The sequence below is a fragment of the Brienomyrus brachyistius genome, chromosome 12 (assembly GCF_023856365.1).
Source record: "Brienomyrus brachyistius isolate T26 chromosome 12, BBRACH_0.4, whole genome shotgun sequence".
Classification (NCBI taxonomy): Eukaryota; Metazoa; Chordata; class Actinopteri; order Osteoglossiformes; family Mormyridae; genus Brienomyrus; species Brienomyrus brachyistius.
This window is the reverse complement of record NC_064544.1, coordinates 7,322,737-7,345,846: the sequence shown is the minus strand read 5'-3', so window position 1 is coordinate 7,345,846 and position 23,110 is coordinate 7,322,737. Positions and strand designations below refer to the sequence as shown.

Genomic DNA, 23,110 nt, shown 5'->3' with positions numbered 1-23,110 from the left:
GGTAAGCGGCAGGGTAACCACAGGCTGGGTAAGCGACAGGGTAAGGTATATATATATATATATATATATATATATATATATATATATATATATTCACATACACAGAGCATTCCCTGAATCCCACCTGCTTTGTCCTACTTGGCTGCCGTCTCTGACATCTGAGATCTTCTCTCCACACTGAAGAGACCTTGGGACCATCAGGTGTTCCCGGCGCAGACCGACGGCATGCTGCTCCCCATGTGCGTCCCCCGGTGCTGTCAACGTGTCGCAGGGGAGATGTCATGCCGAAATCCTGCATCCAGGCCGGTATCAGGTGCATGGGGCCTCCACGGCAGCGGCTTTCAGCCGCAGTATTCCAGCTCACACGGAACTCTTACAGGTGAAGCCATCAGCCAGCTCATCCGTGTGCTCAGGTAATGTCATCAGGAAGAAGGAAAGCCCGCAGTGGTGGGCGTGAACACGGGGCTCGGAAAAGGGTAAAAAACATGTTTATTCTTCATTGATAGTCTCAGAGATGTCTGTTGCTTGTATGAAAATGACATGCAATCTATTAGGTCTCTCTATTGCTGTGTATTCTCATGTAGTCGGAATTGCACATGTTCAGAGGGTTGGGAGCTCAGCACTCCTTCCTGATCCTGTTTTTGTATCGCAAAAACAGAAAAGCGAAATGGTGGCGGGGAAGAGAGTTCCTTCTGCGGCACCCATGGGGGCCGCTCTGTCTAAGCATTTTCCCTGGTGTGGGGGGTCAGGAACTGAATGCTGGCTTTTAATCCTTCCCCCTGCCGCCCTCTCATCTGCCTTATCACCTTGGCCTGGTGATGGATTGAGCCTTGAGGCAGGAAGAACCTAACACAGCTGCGGGGGGGGGCGGGGGTGGCTGCTCTCGGCCCCACTTGTGACTGATCCAAACAAGCTGGCAGCATCTGCTCAGTCCAGAGTGACGTTTAATTCTCCGCGCCGCAGAAACTGCATGGCTGCTACCAAATCAGCTTTTTCCATCTTTTTTATTGAACACATAAAAGCATCACAACAGCAATATACAAATCCTTAATAACCCTTAAAACCAAAACACATTTATACATGCAACAGCAGGGATTAAGACAATGAGCAACTTATTGAATAATTAATCATTGAGCTGGAATGTGCGCTTTCCACCCTCAGACCCGGGGTCTCACTCACCTCCCAGTGAACGCCAGGCTGCTCCAGTGCAGCACTGCCAGAGAGTCTCAGTCATCCCAGGAATATGCTAATAAAACTTACCAGTTTCTCAGTCCCGCTGGACTTAAAACAACATAAACTGCTAAAACGCTTATCTGTCATGTCACATAGTAATTAAGAAATCCTTAAACTCTTAAAATCATCCTGTGAAAAATGATGGCATTTTCCTCTGAAGTTATATATGTCAGATGGCTTTAAAGAAAATTATGCGTCTCAAAGAGTCAAGGCTTTGGAGCTGCACCTGAAATCCCTTCAGGTTACAGTCCCATCCCTGTGCGAGACCCCCACCCCTCTCAGCCACAAGATGATGTGCTCTATTCTGGGGGGGGGGGGGGGGGGGGGTACGGCTGACAGAAAAGCCCCTTCTGTGTGGGTCATTTGTGAAGATAGACGGCGGTCTCAGATTCTGGAAATCAGCAGTAAGGGATGCATCTGAGTGTGTGTGAGGGCGTGTGTGCAAATCCCAGGTCAATATGTTGAGTGAAACACAGCCAGACTAAAGGCCGTGAAGCGGCGCTTAGTCAGATCAGGAGGCAATAGTGAGATTAGCCATGAGATTATTGCTCCAGATTTATTCTGTAGTTTTGTGCTGCACGCTCATGCTCGTTGCATCTTTATTCAGTTTCTTTGCCATGATTGTCTTTTGAGTCCATTTGAAATGACTGTCATCTGTACAGTCACAACACTGAAACATTGATTAACATCAAAAATATACATAATGATACAGCTGAAAGGGACATTATTACACGAGAGAGGGATCTCAGGGTTATTCCAACACCTTCCGCTTCCTCCGTCTCCTCCGACTCTCTCCGCTCGGAAAGATGGAGTCCGGTTTTCCAGGGCCCACTAGCACAGAGCAGTGCGCCACCTGACGTCGGTGGTGCTGTGGCTGGAGAGCTAGAAGAACCACCGGAAAGCCTCGCCCCCACTCACCGGTGCCCTCTACAGGAGACAAACACAGAAGCGAGAGAGAGGCGTGTGCTGAAACATGAAGATTTTCACATTGTCCAGTTATCTACGCAACGGCCATCATCTGCAGTCCCCTTATTATTCATGTATTTGTTTATATTGAATCTTAACCTTCAGCCATATTATACATGCATACAGGACAGGGAAGCGACGGTTCCAGTTATCACCAAAGATGACCCATCTGAGGACTGTTTGTGTGGTGTGCATCTCAGAAGCAGATCTGGGTAAATGGGCATCCCAAAGGGTGTGGGTCCTTTAAATGAAAGTGGGACCAAACCCACGTGCCCTGGAATCACATTCTGACCCTGTGAGGACACAGGGTTCCTTTCCCATGAACCTTCTGTGGTGTTTCCCTGTTTTATTGCTCTTCCATTTTTGCTGCTTCACCTACATCATGAACAACTGGCATTTGAAAACCTCAAAATCTGCATTTGAATTTGGTAAAAGGTAAAAAGGACAACAGTATGTGAGAAGAGTTCAATATAAACATCTAAAATGGTGTCAGATTTTAGAAAATACAAAATTATTATAAGCTGCTGCATCCCAAAAGCTGCTGCACAGTGCATGAATGTCATGTGTGTATATGTTCCGTATAAGCAGCCATTTTCAATCCGCACCATTTATCTCTGACAGAAGGAACAGGGCCAACACTGTCACACAGTAACATGCGACACACACCCGCAGCTGTGCTCTCTGTCCTGCATGAGTCTGGCACGCCACGCCTCAGGTACACACCTCTGACATCGGCAAGTCGCCATCAACATAATAAACAAACCTCCAGTACTATCTGAGTACAGGGTCTCGGACGGGCAGAAGCTGCGAGGAAGCCACCTTGGCAGGCGGTGGAGGACCAAACGGCCAGTGAATGACATGGCACTGGGCCAGCTGAGGTGACATCGGTGCTCTGAACACCTTCATCCATCTTCTTCATTAATTAAGAGCAGCACACAGGGCCCAGAAGCAAAACTTCCTTACAATTAAAAGAAACAGGCGTGACTTTGCATGATAAAAAAGGCCTTGTGTGAGTCAGGCTCAGTATCAGACACCCAGGGACAGAACTGCAGAATCCCAAACTGTAGAGCAGGAGGTTTGCGTAAACATGGGGCTTGGAATCAATACGGGTGCCACTGATCAGCCTGAATGGAAGCGTGGCTCAGCACCATCCATAATGCCAGCACTGCACTTCAAGGTGGAACAGGAAGCCTGCTGAGACCCACAGGGTGAAGTGACCCCGGGTACAAAGAGGCAGAAAGTGTGCTGAAACTTGCAGGGTAGAGCAACACTGGGTATACAGGGACTGAAAGCAGAGGGATCCCAGGTATGGAGGGACAGAAAGCACAGTGAGACCCGTGGGGCAGGGGAATCCCTGGTGTGGAGGGACAGAAAGCACACTGAGACCCATGGACCAGAGGGATCCCGGGTATAGAGGGACTGAAAGCACACTGAGACCCGTGGGGCAGAGGGATCCCGGGCATGGAGGGACAGAAAGCACACTGAGACCCATGGACCAGAGGGATCCCGGGTATGGAGGGACAGAAAGCACACTGAGACCCGTGGGGCAGAGGGATCCCGGGTACGGAGGGACAGAAAGCACACTGAGACCCATGAGGCAGAGGGATCCCAGGTACGGAGGGGCAGAAAGCACACTGAGACTCATGGGGCAGGGGGATCCCGGGTATGGAGGGACCGAAAGCACACTGAGACTCGTGGGGCAGGGGAATCCCGGGTATGGAGGCACCGACAGCACACTGAGACCCATGAGGCAGAGGGATCCCGGGTACGGAGGGACAGAAAGCACACTGAGACTCGTGGACCAGAGGGATCCCGGGTATGGATAGACAGAAAGCACACTGAGACTCGTGGACCAGAGGGATCCCGGGTATGGAGGGACAGAAAGTACACTGAGACTCATGGACCAGAGGGATCCCGGGCATGGAGGGACAGAAAGCACACTGAGACCCGTGGGGCAGAGGGATCCCGGGTACGGAGGGACAGAAAGCACACTGAGACCCATGAGGCAGAGGGATCCCGGGTACGGAGGGGCAGAAAGCACACTGAGACCCGTGGGGCAGGGGGATCCCGGGTATGGAGGGACAGAAAGCACACTGAGACTTGTGGGGCAGGGGAATCCTGGGTATGGAGGGACAGAAAGCACACTGAGACCCGTGGGGCAGGGGGATCCCGGGTATGGAGGGACAGAAAGCACACTGAGACTTGTGGGGCAGGGGAATCCTGGGTATGGAGGGACAGAAAGCACACTGAGACCCGTGGGGCAGAGGGATTACGGGTATGGAGGGACAGAAAGCACACTGAGACTCGTGGGGCAGGGGAATCCCGGGTATGGAGGCACCGACAGCACACTGAGACCCATGAGGCAGAGGGATCCCGGGTACGGAGGGACAGAAAGCACACTGAGACTCGTGGACCAGAGGGATCCCGGGTATGGATAGACAGAAAGCACACTGAGACTCGTGGACCAGAGGGATCCCGGGTATGGAGGGACAGAAAGTACACTGAGACTCATGGACCAGAGGGATCCCGGGCATGGAGGGACAGAAAGCACACTGAGACCCGTGGGGCAGAGGGATCCCGGGTACGGAGGGACAGAAAGCACACTGAGACCCATGAGGCAGAGGGATCCCGGGTACGGAGGGGCAGAAAGCACACTGAGACCCGTGGGGCAGGGGGATCCCGGGTATGGAGGGACAGAAAGCACACTGAGACTTGTGGGGCAGGGGAATCCTGGGTATGGAGGGACAGAAAGCACACTGAGACCCGTGGGGCAGGGGGATCCCGGGTATGGAGGGACAGAAAGCACACTGAGACTTGTGGGGCAGGGGAATCCTGGGTATGGAGGGACAGAAAGCACACTGAGACCCGTGGGGCAGAGGGATTACGGGTATGGAGGGACAGAAAGCACACTGAGACCCGTGGGGCAGGGGGATCCCGGGTATGGAGGGACAGAAAGCACACTGTGACCCGTGGGGCAGGGGGTCCCCGGGTATGGAGGGGCAGAAAGCACACTGAGACTCGTGGGGCAGGGGGATCCCGGGTATGGAGGGACAGAAAGCACACTGAGACCCGTGGGGCAGGGGGTCCCTGGGTATGGAGGGACAGAAAGCACACTGAGACTCGTGGGGCAGGGGGATCCCGGGTATGGAGGGACCGACAGCACACTGAGACACATGAGGCAGAGGGATCCCGGGTACGGAGGGACAGAAAGCACACTGAGACTCATGGACCAGAGGGATCCCGGGTATGGAGGGACCGAAAGCACACTGAGACCCGTGGGGCAGGGGGATCCCGGGTATGGAGGGACAGAAAGCACACTGAGACTTGTGGGGCAGGGGGATCCTGGGTATGGAGGGACAGAAAGCACACTGAGACCCGTGGGGCAGAGGGATTACGGGTATGGAGGGACAGAAAGCACACTGAGACCCGTGGGGCAGGGGGATCCCAGGTATGGAGGGACAGAAAGCACACTGAGACCCGTGGGGCAGGGGGTCCCCGGGTATGGAGGGGCAGAAAGCACACTGAGACTCGTGGGGCAAGGGGATCCCGGGTATGGAGGGACAGAAAGCACACTGAGACCCGTGGGGCAGGGGGTCCCTGGGTATGGAGGGGCAGAAAGCACACTGAGACTCGTGGGGCAGAGGGATCCCGGGTATGGAGGGACAGAAAGCACACTGAGACCCGTGGGGCAGGGGGATCCCGGGTATGGAGGGACAGAAAGCACACTGAGACTCGTGGGGCAGGGGGATCCCGGGTATGGAGGGACAGAAAGCACACTGAGACCCGTGGGGCAGGGGGATCCCGGGTATGGAGGGACAGAAAGCACACTGAGACCCGTGGGGCAGAGGGATCCCGGGTATGGAGGGACAGAAAGCACACTGAGACTCGTGGGGCAGGGGGATCCCGGGTATGGAGGGACAGAAAGCACACTGAGACCCGTGGGGCAGGGGGATCCCGGGTATGGAGGGACAGAAAGCACACTGAGACCCGTGGGGCAGGGGGATCCCGGGTATGGAGGGACAGAAAGCACACTGAGACCCGTGGGGCAGGGGGATCCCGGGTATGGAGGGACAGGAAGAAAAGCCATGGGCTCATGACAGACCTTGTGTGTCTTGCTAGAGCTGCAAGGTTAAATCAGTATGAACTGTCCTGTCTTGCAGCATTTTTCTTGGTCTGTCTTCTAGTCTGTCTCTCTGACTGTCCCACAACCTCACCCCGAGTCTGTCTCCTAGACTGTTCCCCAACCTGTCCCTCAGTCTCATCCCCCCTGGGGCCCGCTGCCTGGCCAGTTCTAGTGGGGGGGGGGGTTACCGCAGTGGTGTGATGTAGATGATAATGAGCAGTCCTGGGGAGTCGGAATCAATGGCTAATGTCAGGGTGATGGAGCAGAAGAGGCGAAAACAGTCGCCAGCTAAACGCCAAGGGCTCCACGATGATCCCAGCCACGGCCCCCCCACCCCCGAACGCACTCATATTCCCCGGTGAAACCCCACACGCATCTTAAATAGTGCCACCACACCCACAGACGGGGGATAAATTACCCTTTTGAACTCCGCAACCCCGCCACCTCCCTATCGCTTTTTGGGACGCGCTATTTCCTCCTTTCATAAAATCTGGAGCCCTCTGTAATTGAGGCAGGATATTGCTGAGAAACGCAAATCTCCCCCCTCCCCAAATGAAGTCTTTGGAACTTTGGCACGTGAAACATGAAAAATGCATCGGGATGGAAAAAGACAGGCTTAAAAATAGCAGAGAGCGCGACTGTGAGCGGCACGGCGGCGGGGAGCATGGCTGGCGTGCTGTCAGGAGGCAGAGCGTCCCTCCACGCAGGAAGATAAATCGGCGGCCGGGACGCTGGTCACACGCTCCCGGATGCTCATTATAACGCAGGGCCATGCGTTACCCTGACATGCCCATTATTTATTAACGCTGGGCCTGGGAAGCACGCCACCTTCCACAACTGCAATTCTTCCGAAGAAATTCTGACAGCTTTCCAAATAAATAAATAATTTCTAGCCTGACACCAGACTCCCTCTCTCCCTCGCTCTCGCTCCTTGTTGGCTGGCTCGGTGCCATAGTTACCAATACATTTTGCACCCCCTCGCCGCAGCCCGGCATCATTTCCAATTCACAAGAAGCCGCATTATTTCAGCTTCTGCACGTTTGCGTTTAAACTCGTCTGCATGTTCACGCCGACGGGACCTCTCTCCGTAAGCAGGAAGTTTACCAACCTTTGTCTGCCACCTCATCGCACAGTGACAACAACCATCAGTGAGCATCTTACGCAAAAAGAGGAATTAAAACAAAAAGGAAACAAGCAGACAGGAAGGTGGTGGGGCTAGCGGCCCTGACAGGTGACAGCGCTTAACAGACGTGTTACGCTTTTCCAGCCATGTTATTCCGCAGGAGTGCTGGGGAGGGACGGCTCAAGCCTGCAAGGCAGAACAATCAGTCAGGGGGGGCTCGGGGGGGGGGGGGGGGCGGTGGATAGCATTAACAGCGGCTCCATTTACACGCCCCTGCCTGATTGCCTCGACCTCTATTCAGAGGAAAACCTTGCTTTTCACTCTGCTATTCAGCTGCACACACAAGGACGTCTGCAGTTAGGCGTGTGAGACACGCAGAGCCCGTATGACATTGCTGCCCAATCAGAGGACACGTATGTGCATCACATGCATGAACATTACATGTTACTACTCAACCTGTCTGTCTGTGTCTGAGCAGAGGAAACAAATTTATGCCAAAGAAACAAAATGTTGAATGGGAATCACAGAAAGATCATCTTTCCTCTGGCCACTCAGCCTGTTACTTAATGGCAAGCAGGATGTTAGATGCCCTTCAATGTCAAGTCAGATGCTGACATCAGACTCATATGCTACGCACACACTTGGGGGGCCACATCATGCCCTCTCGTGCAGCTGGTGTCACACTCGCACGCTACGCACACGGTCGTGGGGCCACATCATGCCCTCTCGTGCAGCTGATGTCACACTCACACGCTACGCACACGCTCGTGGGGCCACATCATGCCCTCTCGTGCAGCTGACATCAAACTTACATGTTATGGACACGCTCGTGGGGCCAAATCGTGCCCACTCCTGCAGCTGACACCACACTGACACGCTAAGCACACACTTGGGGGGCCAAATCATGCCCACTCCTGCAGCTGACGTCACGCTCACACGCTTAGCACATCCTGTATGATTCCTCGCCCAGATGCTCCTGTTATTTCTGAGATTAAATAAGGCCCAAAATGCCAGAGCAGCCAGCAGTAAGACTGTATGATTAGGGTGTAATACGAGAGAGGCACAGGCCTCAAACATACGCAACCAAGTCCGTTCCTGAGATTCCAAGATAATAATTCAATGTCAATAATTCAATACTCTGAAATATAATAAAGTGCTTGCATAAGAGGACAACAGGAGAAACTGTATATTTTTAATTCCAAAATGCATACAGAGCTACTGCATTGTCACCACTGGACTGACAACGCGTTATTCGTTTTATCCTGCCTGGCGATTACTGGCTGGTCGACCATGGACAGCGAGTGAACCAACAAGCCAGGCTGCAGTACGATCCAGCCGCACAAACAGATAAATGGAAAGCTCTGCTAGCAAGAGGCCTGCTAACTGCATAACATGTATTCATCTGACCATGAGATACAGCTGGGATGCAGAGTGCATGAGGCTATGGACTCAGGAAGTCACAAACACCATGGCAAAGGGGAGGAACCGTGTATCACTGAGAAATATGACCAGAGAACTAAAAAAATTCTGCAGAATGCTCGTAGTATAATTATGCGGTTATTCAAATGTAATTGAGAATTTACACATGAAGCATGCCTGTGTATCCATCCATCCATCCATACGCCTTCGGCAGCAGATGGCACACGGAGCCACGCCACTGTAGGGAATCAACCTAGCAAAAGGCTTAAGAGATCGAGAGAGATTTAGGCAGCGCCCAGAACTGATAACTGATTTTCTGAATGGTTACTAAAGATAAGTAAAATAAGGCGTCATGCAATGACTCGCACTGAAGGCTAAGACTTGCGCGGGGGCTGTGACTCACATTTGGTGCTGTGACTCACACTGTGACCTAACATCGAGACCACAGCAGTACCCCTGTATGGTTAAAGGGCCAATATTTTACTGTCACAAAACTCAATGAAGGGATATAAATCTTCTCTTTGAGGTCAGTTGGAGATTTCCCATGTTAGCAAAACATGCAGATTTATTTCTGAGGTTAACAGAGTTTAATAAAATGTAGATACAAGCTGTAAATGTTTCCTGCCCCATGACTTTCCTGGCCTTAAAGATTTGCTGTAGCATTGGGCGCTTAAGCTGTATGTATTTTTTGAAGACTGTGAAGCAGATTGTCACACACATCTTAAACTGTGGCGGCAAAAGACTAATGTAATGATGAATGAGAAGCCTTACACACCATCTGTTACACATTGCATTTGCTGCTACTCACTGTGCTTGCTGTTACACACTGCACTTGCTGTTACATACTATGCTTGCTGTTTCACACTATGCTTGCTGTTACACACTGTGCTTGCTGTTACACACTGCGCTTGCTGTTACACACTGTGCTTGCTGTTACAGTCTATGCTTGCTGTTACATACTATGCTTGCTGTTTCACACTATGCTTGCTGTTACGCACTGTGCTTGCTGTTACACACTATGCTTGCTGTTACACACTGTGCTTGCTGTTACACATTGCATGAGTAGCACAGGCCTAAGGTAGCGGTTAATAATTGTCCAGGATCTCCCATTCTGCAATGCTGTGTAATTCACTCCCATGAAGGGAAACAGGCTGCCCTGCCTGCCTCTCCATTCCTTCAGGTCTGCTGCTAAGTGCTAAGTGACAAGCTGCAATCTCAATTAGCCGTTCGCTCATCTGCTGTGGCATCCTGTAAAACAGGAGGGGGTGTGTACACACATGCAGGCAGGAAGGGGAGCTGTGATTCACAGGCAGAGCGCAGACGCGTGATGCTACCAGGGGATCTGTCACGGAAATGTTCGCTTCCCCGACCGAAATCTAAAAATTCTCTGAAGCGGGGTAGGCATCGCCAAGCGTCACCCTGGATGATGAGGGAGTCTCTGAGAGGGAGGCAAATGAGGCAACACACTGCAACGCTTCCGAAATCAAAATGCAAAGCAGGGCTCACTCAATCCAGAGGGTTCCCTGTCATGTGGTTAGGGCTCGCTGGATCCAGCGGGTTCCCTGTCATGTGGTTAGGGCTCGGCAGATCCAGCGGGTTCTCTGTCATGTGTTTAGGGCTCGCTGGATCTAGTGGGTTCCCCATCATGTGTATCTAGGTTCATGGGATCTAGTGGGTTCCCTATCATATGGTTCTGGGCTTGCAAGATCCATTGTGTTCCTGTCATGATGGTCTGGGTTTGCAGGATCCAGCAGGTTCTGTGTCATATGGTTTTGCTTGCATGATGAACCTTGAAATATTACATTAAATTAAAGCAAAATTCCACCCAACTGCATATATATACGCAAAGGAAAACAGTGCTGATCTGTCTCCGGCAGTAACAGGCAAATAAACATGGTGTATGTAAGCGCATATATGCATGTCATAAAAATGAAGGATTTCAAGTTACGTAGTAAACCATGAATCCATGCGAATGGTACTCACAGCAGCCGTGGACATGCCAGTGTACAGTGGTGCGCAGCATGTAAGACTGGGGGCTCCTGGTCCAGTGGATTCACTGCTATTTAACATACAATCGTCGGAATGCAAAGGCTGAAAGCCATTTAAATACAAGCTCACTTTTCATAATTCTGTTACATTATCTGCAAAATGTATGATAAGAAAGGATGAATTCACTGTAAATATTCCAGAACAAATATTCATATTCATATTTCCAGTACTTTCTGATGTGTCCTATTCAGGGCCAGCACTGTGCTGGATAAGCAGTTGCAGATATTTGTATCAACTAGGCTCAGCATGGGTAATTTTAATATATTAAACTTCATTTGTATGGCACAGCTGTTAATTACTGATCCCCTCATAAAAATGTGACTAATTCATCATACAGATAACTACAACTAGTCATTGGAGTCAAGTTCTGCAATATGCCAAAACATGTCATGTAAGCAACGATGTTTTAAACTCACAAAATTCTCCAATCATAAAGAAAGTGAGCAGGTTTGGTTTTAGTAGGAATCCAAAGGTAAAATGTGCCTGAACTGGCACTGCAGGCCCCAGGGCAGCCATTTACTTCATACGCCTGACTTCACTAAAATGTGCCTGAACTGGCACTGCAGGCCCCAGGGCAGCCATTTATTTCATACGCCTGACTTCACTAAAATGTGCCTGAACTGGCACTGCAGGCCCCAGGGCAGCCATTTATTTCATACGCCTGACTTCACTAAAATGTGCCTGAACTGGCACTGCAGGCCCCAGGGCAGCCATTTACTTCATACGCCTGACTTCACTAAAATGTGCCTGAACTAGGACTGCAGGCCCCAGGGCAGCCATTTACTTCATACGCCTGACTTCACTAAAATGTGCCTGAACTGGCACTGCAGGCCCCAGGGCAGCCATTTATTTCATACGCCTGACTTCACTAAAATGTGCCTGAACTGGCACTGCAGGCCCCAGGGCAGCCATTTATTTCATACGCCTGACTTCACTAATATGTGCCTGAACTGGCACTGCAGGCCCCAGGGCAGCCATTTATTTCATACGCCTGACTTCACTAAAATGTGCCTGAACTGGCACTGCAGGCCCCAGGGCAGCCATTTATTTCATACGCCTGACTTCACTAATATGTGCCTGAACTGGTACTGCAGGCCCCAGGGCAGCCATTTACTTCATACGCCTGACTTCACTGAAATGTGCCTGAACTGGCACTGTAGGCCCCAGGGCAGCCATTTACTTCATACGTCTGACTTCAGGCTCCCCATCAAAAATGCAAAAGCATTTCTGCCGGAGAAGCATCAGATGTTTGACACAAGAGTACAGTGAGTGGCAGGCAGCCACATTCAGCGCACAGCAAAACACAGGCCTGGATCACTGACAGCCACAAAATACTCTGGTGAAAGACGGCAGACTGTCTCACGTGGGAAAGATTAAGGAGCGATTGCCTCACAACGCTCAAATGACCTGAATCTTGCTAAAATCCCCAAATAAATGTGAATCAGCTGAAGCCAGGACCCTAACCCCCACGCCACACTTCACTTCATTGAATCTTGCAGTGCAAACACACACAGAAATACACTGACTGTCCAACACATTAGCGTGTAGGAAGACCTGCAAGAGTGCCAAGCAGCTTCTGGAGGGAAGCATGCAGATACAGAACACATCACCAGAAATGATGAAGTACTTTGGTAATCAGGTGGTGTTCCTGCGATATACCACATAAATACCATATCCTAACATGATATCACTGGAATTCTACAGCACGTCTTCTGGTACACACTTGTGGTAATACCACAATTGTGTGGTTTGGAAAATATCACATGTGGTACTCTTGTGGTAGGCTAGCTCACCCTGTTGGCTCAGACCTTCACAGGGGTGGAGATGGTCTCCCATTCCTCAGTAGGAGGCAAAAGTAATGAAGGTCTCCAAGATTTCAGATGGACCCAGTGATGATGACACTGCTCCTCTGTCAGTTTATGGTACTAGTTTATTAGAAATGCTATTTTAATCATGACTTTGACACGGGCTGTCATTAAATCTAATCTATAATCATTATTTGCTTTGTATATTTCCATAAGCAGTTAGGCAGCCATATCCCACTGTGGAGGCATAAGTCACATGGGAAAGGATGCAAGACATTCAATTAAACATCAAATTATATATAACATTTGTGACGCCATTTTGCATCATTGGTCATTTTTCCGTGTGTAAAGATACCATAAGAGAGGTCATAAAGAACACAGCAAGTAATACCACAGGAATACCCCAAAGCTACTACTGGAGTACTACAGGGCACACATGTACTATGCTACAGGAACAGCAAGTAATAGCACAGGAATATCCCAAAGCTACTACTGGAGTACTACAGGGCACACATGTACTATGCTACAGGAACAGCAAGTAATAGCACAGGAATATCTCAAAGCTACTATTGGAGTACTACAGGGCACCCATGTACTATGCTACAGGAACAGCAAGTAATACCACAGGAATACAACAAAGCTACTGCAGGAGTATTACAGGGCACCCATGTACTATGCTACAGGAACAGCAAGTAATACCACAGGAATATCCCAAAGCTACTATTGGAGTACTACAGGGCACCCATGTACTATGCTACAGGAACAGCAAGTAATACCACAGAAATACAACAAAGCTACTACTGGAGTATTACAGGGCACCCATGTACTATATTATAGGAACAGCAAGTAATACCACAGGAATACAACAAAGCTACTACTGGAGTACTACAGGGCACCCATGTACTATGCTACAGGAACAGCAAGTAATACCACAGGAATACCCCAAAGCTACTATTGGAGTACTACAGGGCACCCATGTACTATGTTACAGGAACAGCAAGTAATACCACAGATATACCAAGTTTATCACAGGAACACCACAAAGCTACCACAGAAATACCAGAAAAATATCACAATCCTGCTGTGATAAAATGTTCCAAAATACCACACAAACCCCACAGTATCACACGAAAATACTTCAGGAATAGCACAGGAATATCCGCAGTACCACAGGCAAAAACACCACACAAATACCGCACATTTTGTGTTGCATTCTACCACAGGATCTGTGTGGTAATTACCATAGGACATTTTTGTAAGGGACAGTGTCAACCACAAATGTGTTCCTACTGTGGTCATTTAAAGGTGACCTGTCCCTCCCTTTGTTCACAGTTCACTCACAGGTTGCCATCTGTGACCAAACCGGACACTATACGTGGGAGAGGTTTGCTGTTGTACCACTGAGCAAGAAACCCAGACTGAAAGTCATTAACATATTCAGCAAACCACTGGTGGGGTGGGGGCTGAATCACCTATAATGGGAGTGAGGTCTCTGGCTCTCACGCTATGCCTCAGCCTTAATCGCCGGCAGCCAGGAGGGAAAAACTTGAGATGAAGAGCAGAACAGTGAATCGGTGCTTCATAGACCCCAGGTCCAGGGAATAAAGCGATCAGTGTAAATTGCAGCTGACACAGTGAGCTGGAAAAACGGCGCCCACTTCGGTGAGTAGCCCGAGGTGCCACACGGGGACCCCGGCATAATTAAGCGGTTTGTGTGGTGAGATGACAGAACCCTGTTGTCTCAACGGGAACGTGGAGTTGCGATTTATGTGGAGAACCGTTAGGAGATTTTTATTCCGGACTTGTAGTTATTTACGGCTGTTTTCCCATTTTCCTTCTAGGCCCAATCAGACGAGCCTGTTGTTTTTATGACAGCGGGCTCCGGTGAGCGGCATGGCTGTCAGTCTAGGCCACACAGACGCCCTTCCAGAGAAGCTGTCCATTAGCTGGGCAGAAAGCGCCACCTATTCCGAGAGTGTCTAAACAAACGCGATAGAGAGCGTGTCTCTCCCAGAGCTGCTGGCGGTCTCTCATTAAGCGCGCCTTCTGACAGGACGCGGCGTCATGTCCGCAGTGAAGCCAGCGTTCCACACACCCCTTAAAGTGTCATCCGGCAATCAGCCTCACCAGCATTACAGCTGATTATTGTGTGGATACGACCTGGTTTTCAGGTGAAACAGCCGCGTTTCACACTGCAGATGCAAGACTGTCACAAGGTTACAGGAGACACACGGAACACCGGAAAGGGAGGGGGAGGGCGAGGGAGCGACAGCTCCTTCAGCTGGAGGTCCACAGCTCTGGCAGTGGAAAGGCTTTGGGACACAAACTTAGAGCTACCTAGCTTAGCATGAGAGCCTGGCAGGCAGCCCAATTAGCAGTAATGGAATTAACACTAGCAGTTTAGTGAAAAGCCCAGTAGGACTCAATGATTCATTTTGTTATATGTTTAGCCCCTTTAAACAGCTGGAAAGTAAAAATTACACCAACAGCTTTTAAAATTGCTTCAAATGATTTAAGTGTAAAAGCGGACTTGGTTTTCTGGACTGGCATAGTTTTCATGCTGTTCTTATTAGTCCTGCATCATAGTGATGCTGCACTCTGCATCTGACCTCACCTTACACAACCCACTGTGGGAAGGTCTGTGGTTAGGCCTGCACCTCAGCCACCTCAGGAACCCTGAATCGAACTGTACATTCACCTGAAGAGCTGCCGGACATGTGTCGGGGCAGGTGTCTCCCAGTGCAGATTTAATCAGGAGGGATACCGGCAGATAGTGGTGAAACACACGGCCAAGCAATTACTGGAGTGAGCGCAAATGAGCCTCAAGGATCTTCACTCTCATCCTCTCATTAAGCTCAAGAATGTCGAAGAGCCGGATCAGTGTCCATCAGCTGCTGCTAAGGGTTCTGCGGCTCCGAGGTGCGTTCAGCGTGCACGCCGCCTGATCTCTGACTGGCAGCCTGTCCCTCGCTGACTTAACACTGCCAGTAAAATCTAGTCAGGCCCCGTGACGAGACGTCACCCAGTACATTTCCTGCAGCGTGTCCAGTATGCAAACCTGACAGTGAGAGCGTTACACCATTCACTGGAACATTTCCTGCAGCATGTCCAGTATGCAAACCTGACAGTGAGAGCGTTACACGATTCACTGGAACATTTCCTGCAGCATGTCCAGTATGCAAACCTGACAGTGAGAGCGTTACACGATTCACTGGGACATTTTCGTTGGTTAGTTACTCATGGGCTAAGAGCAGTTTGCCTGACAGGATCCAGGAGCAGGATGAAAGCATACAACTGACTGGCTTTTAAGATGAAACCAGTGCCATTAAAATGGTTTTGTGCAGCCCGACTGTCATTGGTTTGTATTTATTCAACATACACAAAGCAAACAAGGAGCCAATAAAGAGGTATGTGCACACAGAGCTGTGGGAAGGGCTGGAGAGACGCGCCTTTCACAGTGCTCCAGAGAGTCCAGTCATCTTCTTTTCCTTCTTGATGACTACTACCTGTTCTTGGGTTCCAAAAAAATGAACTAGTGTCTAGCAAACCCTGATTATGTCAGCCCCTGTCCCACCTGTCGCGCTTCCCAAAATCCTGTCCCACCTGCCCAGTCTTGTCCCCCACCCATTTCCAGCCCAATAATAAACTATGATTCTAAGGTGTAAGAAACTCACAAACCACCAGAATCCATAAGCAGACATAGTAACGGCCAGGCAGGAGGGGGCAGCGGATGCTCAAAGGTAAACAGTCTTCTAAACAAATTATTATGACAGCAGAATCCACTAAACTTTTATTTTACTAACAAAATGCTGAGAAAAAAAACACATGAAATGGTGAATACGAAACAGAGTAAACTGAGGATTAAACAAGGTTTAAGACATGACATCAAACAGGAACCTCCTCATTATTTCCAGAAAGACGCTCATTACCAGCCCACAGCCATCACTGGACGGTCTGAGCGAGCGACCTTTTCATCATACCAGTGGCGATCGATGGCATGGTTACAAACCACGGAGCTGGACATCACTATCTCTACTTTTGCAACAAGAGGCACAATATAATTACATAATTGGTAATTGCATAATCACATTTTGTCTGTTTTTTTAAATGAGCTTCTCACTGGTAGTGATGACTTTCATAGGTGGTGTCCACAGCCACAGTCATTATGGAGGCCGTGCTTTTGTCACACTAAAATCATTCCTGCCCCAGACTGTGAAATACAGCTTCAGATCCTGAGAAAATGACTGAATCGTTATGGGGGTGTTACGTAGCATGAGAAGCTACCCCTTCCTCTATTGCAGAAGACATGCTGAAAACATTAGAGACGAAAAGGATATATATTTATAGGTATCCCAAAGATGACATGCGCTAAATGAACAAATTTAAAAAAAAAACTGAAAATACCAAACCTGGGCAGTACTGAGAGCAGGCAGTATCGAGACCAGAAAGTACTGAGTCCGAGCAGCACCGAGAGCAGGCAGTATCGAGACCAGAAAGTACTGCATCCGAGCAGCACCGAGAGCAGGCAGTATCGAGACCAGAAAGTACTGAGTCCAGGGAGTACCGAGAGCAGTTAGCAACGAGACCAGAAAGCATTGGGACCGGAAATGACCAAGAACAGGCCTTACTAAGAATAGGCAGAACTGAGACCAAAAGCACCAACAGTAAGAGATACCAAGAGCAGAGAGTGCAGGAAGCAGGAAGTACTGAGACCAGACAGAACGAAGACCAGGACATTAGAAGACCAACACCAGACATTAACGAGTGTAAGAATCACTTCAAGTAGTACTGAATCCAGGCAGTACCGAGACATGCAATATTGATACCAAAAGCACCAAGACCGGGAAGTACTGAGAGCAGGCAGTAATAAGACCAGGAAGCAATGGGATCAGAAAGTACTGAGAATAGGCAGCACCAAGAGCAAGCAGTACTGAGACTGGGCAGTACTGATACTGGGGAGTACTGATACTGGGGAGTACTGATACTGGGGAGTACTGATACTGGGCAGCACTGAAACCAGGGAGTACTGATACTGGGGAGTACTAAGATTAGGATGTATCTAGATCTAGCAAAATCAAGACCAGGCGGTACCTGGACCAAGCAGTACAAAGACAGAAATAAGGTAGCACTGAAACTAAGAAGAGCTGAAAGTGGGCAAGTCCAAGACTGGGGTGTACCAAAGCCAGGGAGTAACTCGGGACCAAATGACACAGTACCAAGATCAAGCAGGAGCGGGACCAGGAAGCACCTGGACGAAGCAGCATTGAGACCCGGAAGTACCAACACCGGGCAGCACAGAGACCAGGAAGCCCTCTGATGTCCTGCATTAGCAAACCAAATTAAACGGCATTAGAGTAAATCGGCTCTCTGATTTCAGGGGTGTGAGTAAAACTGTGATTTGCATTTTCCACTGCGGCTTAAGACATAATTAGTTCAGGGTGATTCCCAAGTGGAAACACTGACAGGCAAATGTGCCTGAGTGCCAGGGTCTTATCACTACCCCCAAGGCAGAAAGTATGTATCACAGCACGCACAGTGAAGCGGCATGTTGTGTGTGTCTGTGTGTGTGTGTCTGTGTGCGCCATGCTGTGTGCAGGGCGGGAATCCTAATGAGGCTGGATGTACCCCCTGGGATCTGCAGGTGAACCCACAGCAGCCAAAGTCAGAGTTTGCTGCTCGTGCAGCACAGGCAGAGAATGTAGAGTCTCTGTAGATGTTATCATCACATCCACACAAAGCAAGCAGCGGGTCTCTGTATGGGGAGGAGCGACTGCAAAGTCACAAAGCTGTGTTGGGCAGATCGCCACGGATACCGAAAGCACTATCAGGAGAAAGGTGCCACACTTGCTCTGGTAAATTGCCCAGCTCCATTTAAGGATTAATACCACAATAAGAATGCACCCAGCTACATTTTGTAAAGGCTTCTGATAAGTAAACTTGCAGCTGGAATGAAGGAGAAGTGGCTTTAATCTGTAAGTAAGACTGTGTTGGCTACCTCAGCCATTACAGACAGTTTAAAGCTTGTTTATCGATTCCGTAAGATGCTGATAAGCGGCTCCGATACTGACCTGAATGAGATCCCATTAAAATATTGACATATTTATTAGAAACCATCACATTTCCAGACAAATGGCAAAAAGGATATGTTCACATTGTACCTGCACACTGGTGTTTGTTAATTTGAGGGAACGTGTCTCAGGTGCTACGGCCACTGAGACCAGCAGGGGCACTGCTGAGCTGTCCTGCACCCGGCTGGGGACATTACTCTCCTGTCTGTCCTAGGAACTGATATCCTTCAGACTATCTTGGTGTGACCAGAGATGCGTTTCAGATTTACTCTGGTGTTACTTCATTTCACACTTTGAAAGGAGAATTTGTACTTCATGTATGAATCGATTTTACTTGGTGACAGACAAACACCGTCAGGAGATCCCGTGCAACTGATGCCAGGTACCATACAGTCGTGTTTACAGAGATATTATCTTTAATTAACCAGAATTATTTGGGATTCGCTCTGCTCATAAAGAAAAGACTGTACATTAAGGAATCTCTAGAGACACCCACTGAACTTTGAACCAAAGAAACTAAAAAAACTTTCTACCAAAGGCGAAAAAGACGAATTACCTCTCCTTTAGCGCAGACTCAAATTAGTTAATTTGTGGTTTGTATCTAAAGTGGTCAGTTGCAACACAATTAAATTAACAGCATATCGAAATCCTCTTGGCGTGGGGGACATACAGTAAATAAATTATTTTACAAACATAGCTAAGTGCCACAGTCTGATGTCCAGTTTTCATTGTATGATACCTAAAAAAACTTCAATAAAACAACAACAACAACTCTCCCTCCTCCCCTCTGCCTGATTTCAGCATTTACGTTGCTTAGTGATAAACGTTGAGAGTGAATTTAAACGAATGAGAAGGGGGCAGACTGGGCCCCGGAGACGGCCCACGGCAGTCAGCCAGCACCACGGAGGGACAACGGCCAATTAATCCGTCCCAAAGCCCTGGGCTGCGGAGCTCAGGGACCCGGCTGCTGACCGCGGGGCGCCGCCTGTGCGTGCGCACGACCCTGCCCCGCTCAGCCCCCCCCCCCCCCCCACAAGAACATGCGTGGGATATTGATTCGCCCGTCCACAGCCAGTTTACATAATTGGCTAAAATGGGTGAGCGAGCGCAGAGAGGCATCAGTGCTGCTGAAAAGCATTTCCCAGCTCAGCTTGGAGCGGCGCCAGGCCCAGGGCCGCTCGGACGCCTTCCAGCACCAGCCTGACTGGCAGCAATTAGAGGCGTCTGAGCCAAGCTCAGCTTGTGCTCCGCGCAAACGCCCCTAATTACCGCCAATTAGGCCAGGCGGGCAGGCAGAGCTCAGAAGGCCAGCATGCTCTGGTAGCAGGGCTGCGCGTGGATGTGGCTGCGAGGACTTAAGCGGGACTAAATAAAAGGTTAATGCTCAGTGTGACACGCAGGCTGCCCAGCTCACCTCCAGCGACGCGCCAGGCTTCTTCTTCAGCTCCTCGCATTTCCTGAACTTGCAGATCTGGTGGCCGGTCTTGCGATTCCGACAGCTGCTGCACACCCCGCAGTTGATCAGCCGCCTGCAGGGGGCGCACACCCCGCACCTTTTCCTCTTCTTCTTGGCCGGGTTACTGCTGGATGCTGAGGAATTATTCTGCGGGCAGTCTGCCAGATTGGCAATTTGAAACGCACTGTCTGTAACGGCGGCCGAGGCTGCGGGGGAGTGAAGGGCTGTCATGACGATGACCCCGGGAGGTAATGAGATGCCCCCTAAAGCCGGGATGGTGGAAAAAGTTCCGACGCGTTCTGGGAGATTCATTATCTCCGCTTCAGCTGCTCCGCCGCATTTCAGCTTGTTCATGCATTCCCCCGCTAAAGGTCTGCAGTGTTCGGGGGATAAGGTGGAGAGGAAATTATTATTTGCCATTTGCAACGTCTCTGGCGGCACGCCAGGCTTCTCGGCCCTCTGGGACTCATTTCTCTGCATGCTGGTCCTATTAGGGTTGATTGCTGCTGACTTTCTTCCCCAGAGCATGGCGTTATCGCAGTTCCAGGGGGACACGCCGATTCGGGCGCTGGGGAAAATTGGCGTGGTTATGCGAGCAATCTTCGCAGTCTGTGGAAATGCCCCGTTCGTTTTGTAGAAGTTTGCGAAGGACCGGTAGCGTTCCATCTCTGCATTATAATCCAAAACTGAGTTTAATCCACTCGAGTCCACCTGAAGATTATCCTTCTGTAAGAGTGACACGTCGATGTTTTGTCCGTTCTCCACGCAGAGCGCGCTGTTTATACTCGACATGGCTGTAGTTAACTGGAGGTTTGACAAGAAATCTGCAGTGCAAGGGCTGAATTCACCTTCGTCAAGCTGTACTGGGTTACAAACAGCTCTTCACTGTGCTGGCCATCGTCTCTGGAACAAGAGACACCAATGTTTACATGTGACACAACACCCCTTCATTATGAAACTCCGCTGAGAGTGGCCTGGGAATCCCAAGTGCCCCGTTTTATCCCATGACTCCCTTAACTGATGTATTTCAAGTCGATTATTAAAGAGGAAATGTCTGCCTTAATCCCACCTAAAACAAGGCCAGGGATAAAAACAGGAGCCAAGTTTCATGATTCTAAGATCAGCAGCTAAACCTACAGAACATCTAAGGCTGTCACAGTGCCTGAGCATCAGACAGTCAATAAGCGTTAATTTTATGCAATATTACAAAAAGTGTGCGGACCATTAAACGTGCTTTTAAGGAAGCTCAGAATGACACCTTCAGTAAATATCTCATTAATTTTTCTCATGGCATACAGACATATGTTAGCCCTCCTATAGCACTATAACAAACTGTTTTTTGATCCACGTTAAACACCTGGACTAGACAAAGATCTAGGTGAGGGGTCATATTTTTGGGCCACTGAGCAGCCCTGACGATTCTCTGAGGAGAACCTCTGCTCCCAGGTCACAGCAGTTACCCAGGGACTCCAAGATGGCCACTGCAGGCAGATTTCAGCCTGACCAAGCCGGAGCCAAACACTCGACAACTGTTGTGTCAGCTGCCTGACGGGACTCCATTTCCTCCTGCTAGCCTGCCTGGGTTTTGTTTCCCTAGATAAAAGGCCATTAGACATGTAGCCTGTGTTGGTGCTTTGCTTTTAATCAGCACACCTGATACGCGCCGCACGCGCACCCTCGCGCTCTGCAGATAACAAAGGGGCAGCGGCTCAGCCTCCAAATGATGGGGTCTCGTCAGGCGGGAATAAATATATTACAGGCTGTAAAAAGATGATCCGCGCTCAGTTTAATGTGCTCCATCTCCCCAGACGGTTTTAATGCATCGGACTATGAGCACATGTCTGAAATGTCTCACCTTAAGGCGTCGAGAAATGTCATCAGTCATCGGTCCTTTAGTTTTAGACTGAAACTTTTCAAGACGCAGTATGTGATCGAGCACTTTGGATGCTTTCTGCATTAATTGCCACTGTGTAAAACATACATACAATATATACTAAGCACAAACATCAGATAATATCCGGCATTTAAATGATACCCATGAATGAAAAATACAGGAGAATTCCCACGGCTCACCCTCCGTATTTTTAAAGTATATACATTAATTTTATTTATAATTAAAAGACGAAGGCGACTCAGATAGGTTACAATAATTAAATTATGAAGAAAGTTTTAATGCAAAAGAGAAGAATACATAAAAGAGGCTGAGAAAAATACACGTTAAGTAAGGTACCGTTGCACCCGGATCCGAGGTGCCGTTAATTACCGGCGGTCCGGTCCGCCGGAGACCCTCGGATCAAAGGTCATTAGGGAGATATGCGAAGTGGGGACCGATACCGGGGTAAGAGACCCGGAGGGATCAGCCGGTCGAGTGCAGTGGCTGCGGAGAATGGAGCATCACCTACCGGATTCCCGATGAAAGAAGACGATCCAGACGCTAGCAGGCTGCCAGCACGGAGCGGCGCATCAGCCCAAGACAGGCTGGACCGGAGACTGGACCGGAGACTGGACCGGGGGCTGGGTGGGTTGAACGGGAGGCTGGCCGCTTCAAAACAAAAGGTACATCGCACCGGCTCCGGAAAGGGCTACAGCGCCGTGCCAGACGCCGTGCTGCCTGCTGCGGGTCCCCCTGTCGACGTGTGTGGCTGTCGGTGCCGGAGCGGAGATGCGGACACCTACTGCTCGCTGGCTGGAAGTGACTGGAGCAGCCGGTGGGGGTGGCCGGGCTCTCCGCGACTTAACCTTTTCTTTCCTTCTCGCCTTTTTTTTTTGTTCCCCGGCGCATACGGCGGGGTTTAAAACGCGTGAAAATGCGATTATACGAGCCGTAAGCAGTATTTTGCGGCTCGTTTGAAACTTGCCAAATTAATT

General features: G+C 49.7%; 1 protein-coding gene across 2 annotated transcripts; it reads right to left on the bottom strand.

Annotated features, from left to right (window-relative positions):
- Positions 1 to 1,548: 1,548 nt before the first annotated feature.
- LOC125704770 (CXXC-type zinc finger protein 4-like) lies at positions 1,549 to 22,959 on the bottom strand. 2 transcript variants are annotated; one of them, XM_048970778.1, is made up of 4 exons: positions 22,645 to 22,959; positions 22,098 to 22,208; positions 20,201 to 21,145; positions 1,549 to 2,160 (listed from the first exon to the last, which is right to left on the bottom strand). In XM_048970778.1, exons 3-4 carry the CDS (start codon positions 21,032 to 21,034, stop codon positions 2,116 to 2,118), a joined length of 879 nt encoding a protein of 292 aa, XP_048826735.1. In that variant the 5' UTR covers positions 21,035 to 21,145; positions 22,098 to 22,208; positions 22,645 to 22,959; the 3' UTR covers positions 1,549 to 2,115. The 2 variants fall into 2 exon arrangements, with proteins under 2 accessions (XP_048826735.1, XP_048826734.1); XM_048970777.1 differs by lacking the exon at positions 22,098 to 22,208.
- Positions 22,960 to 23,110: the final 151 nt, after the last annotated feature.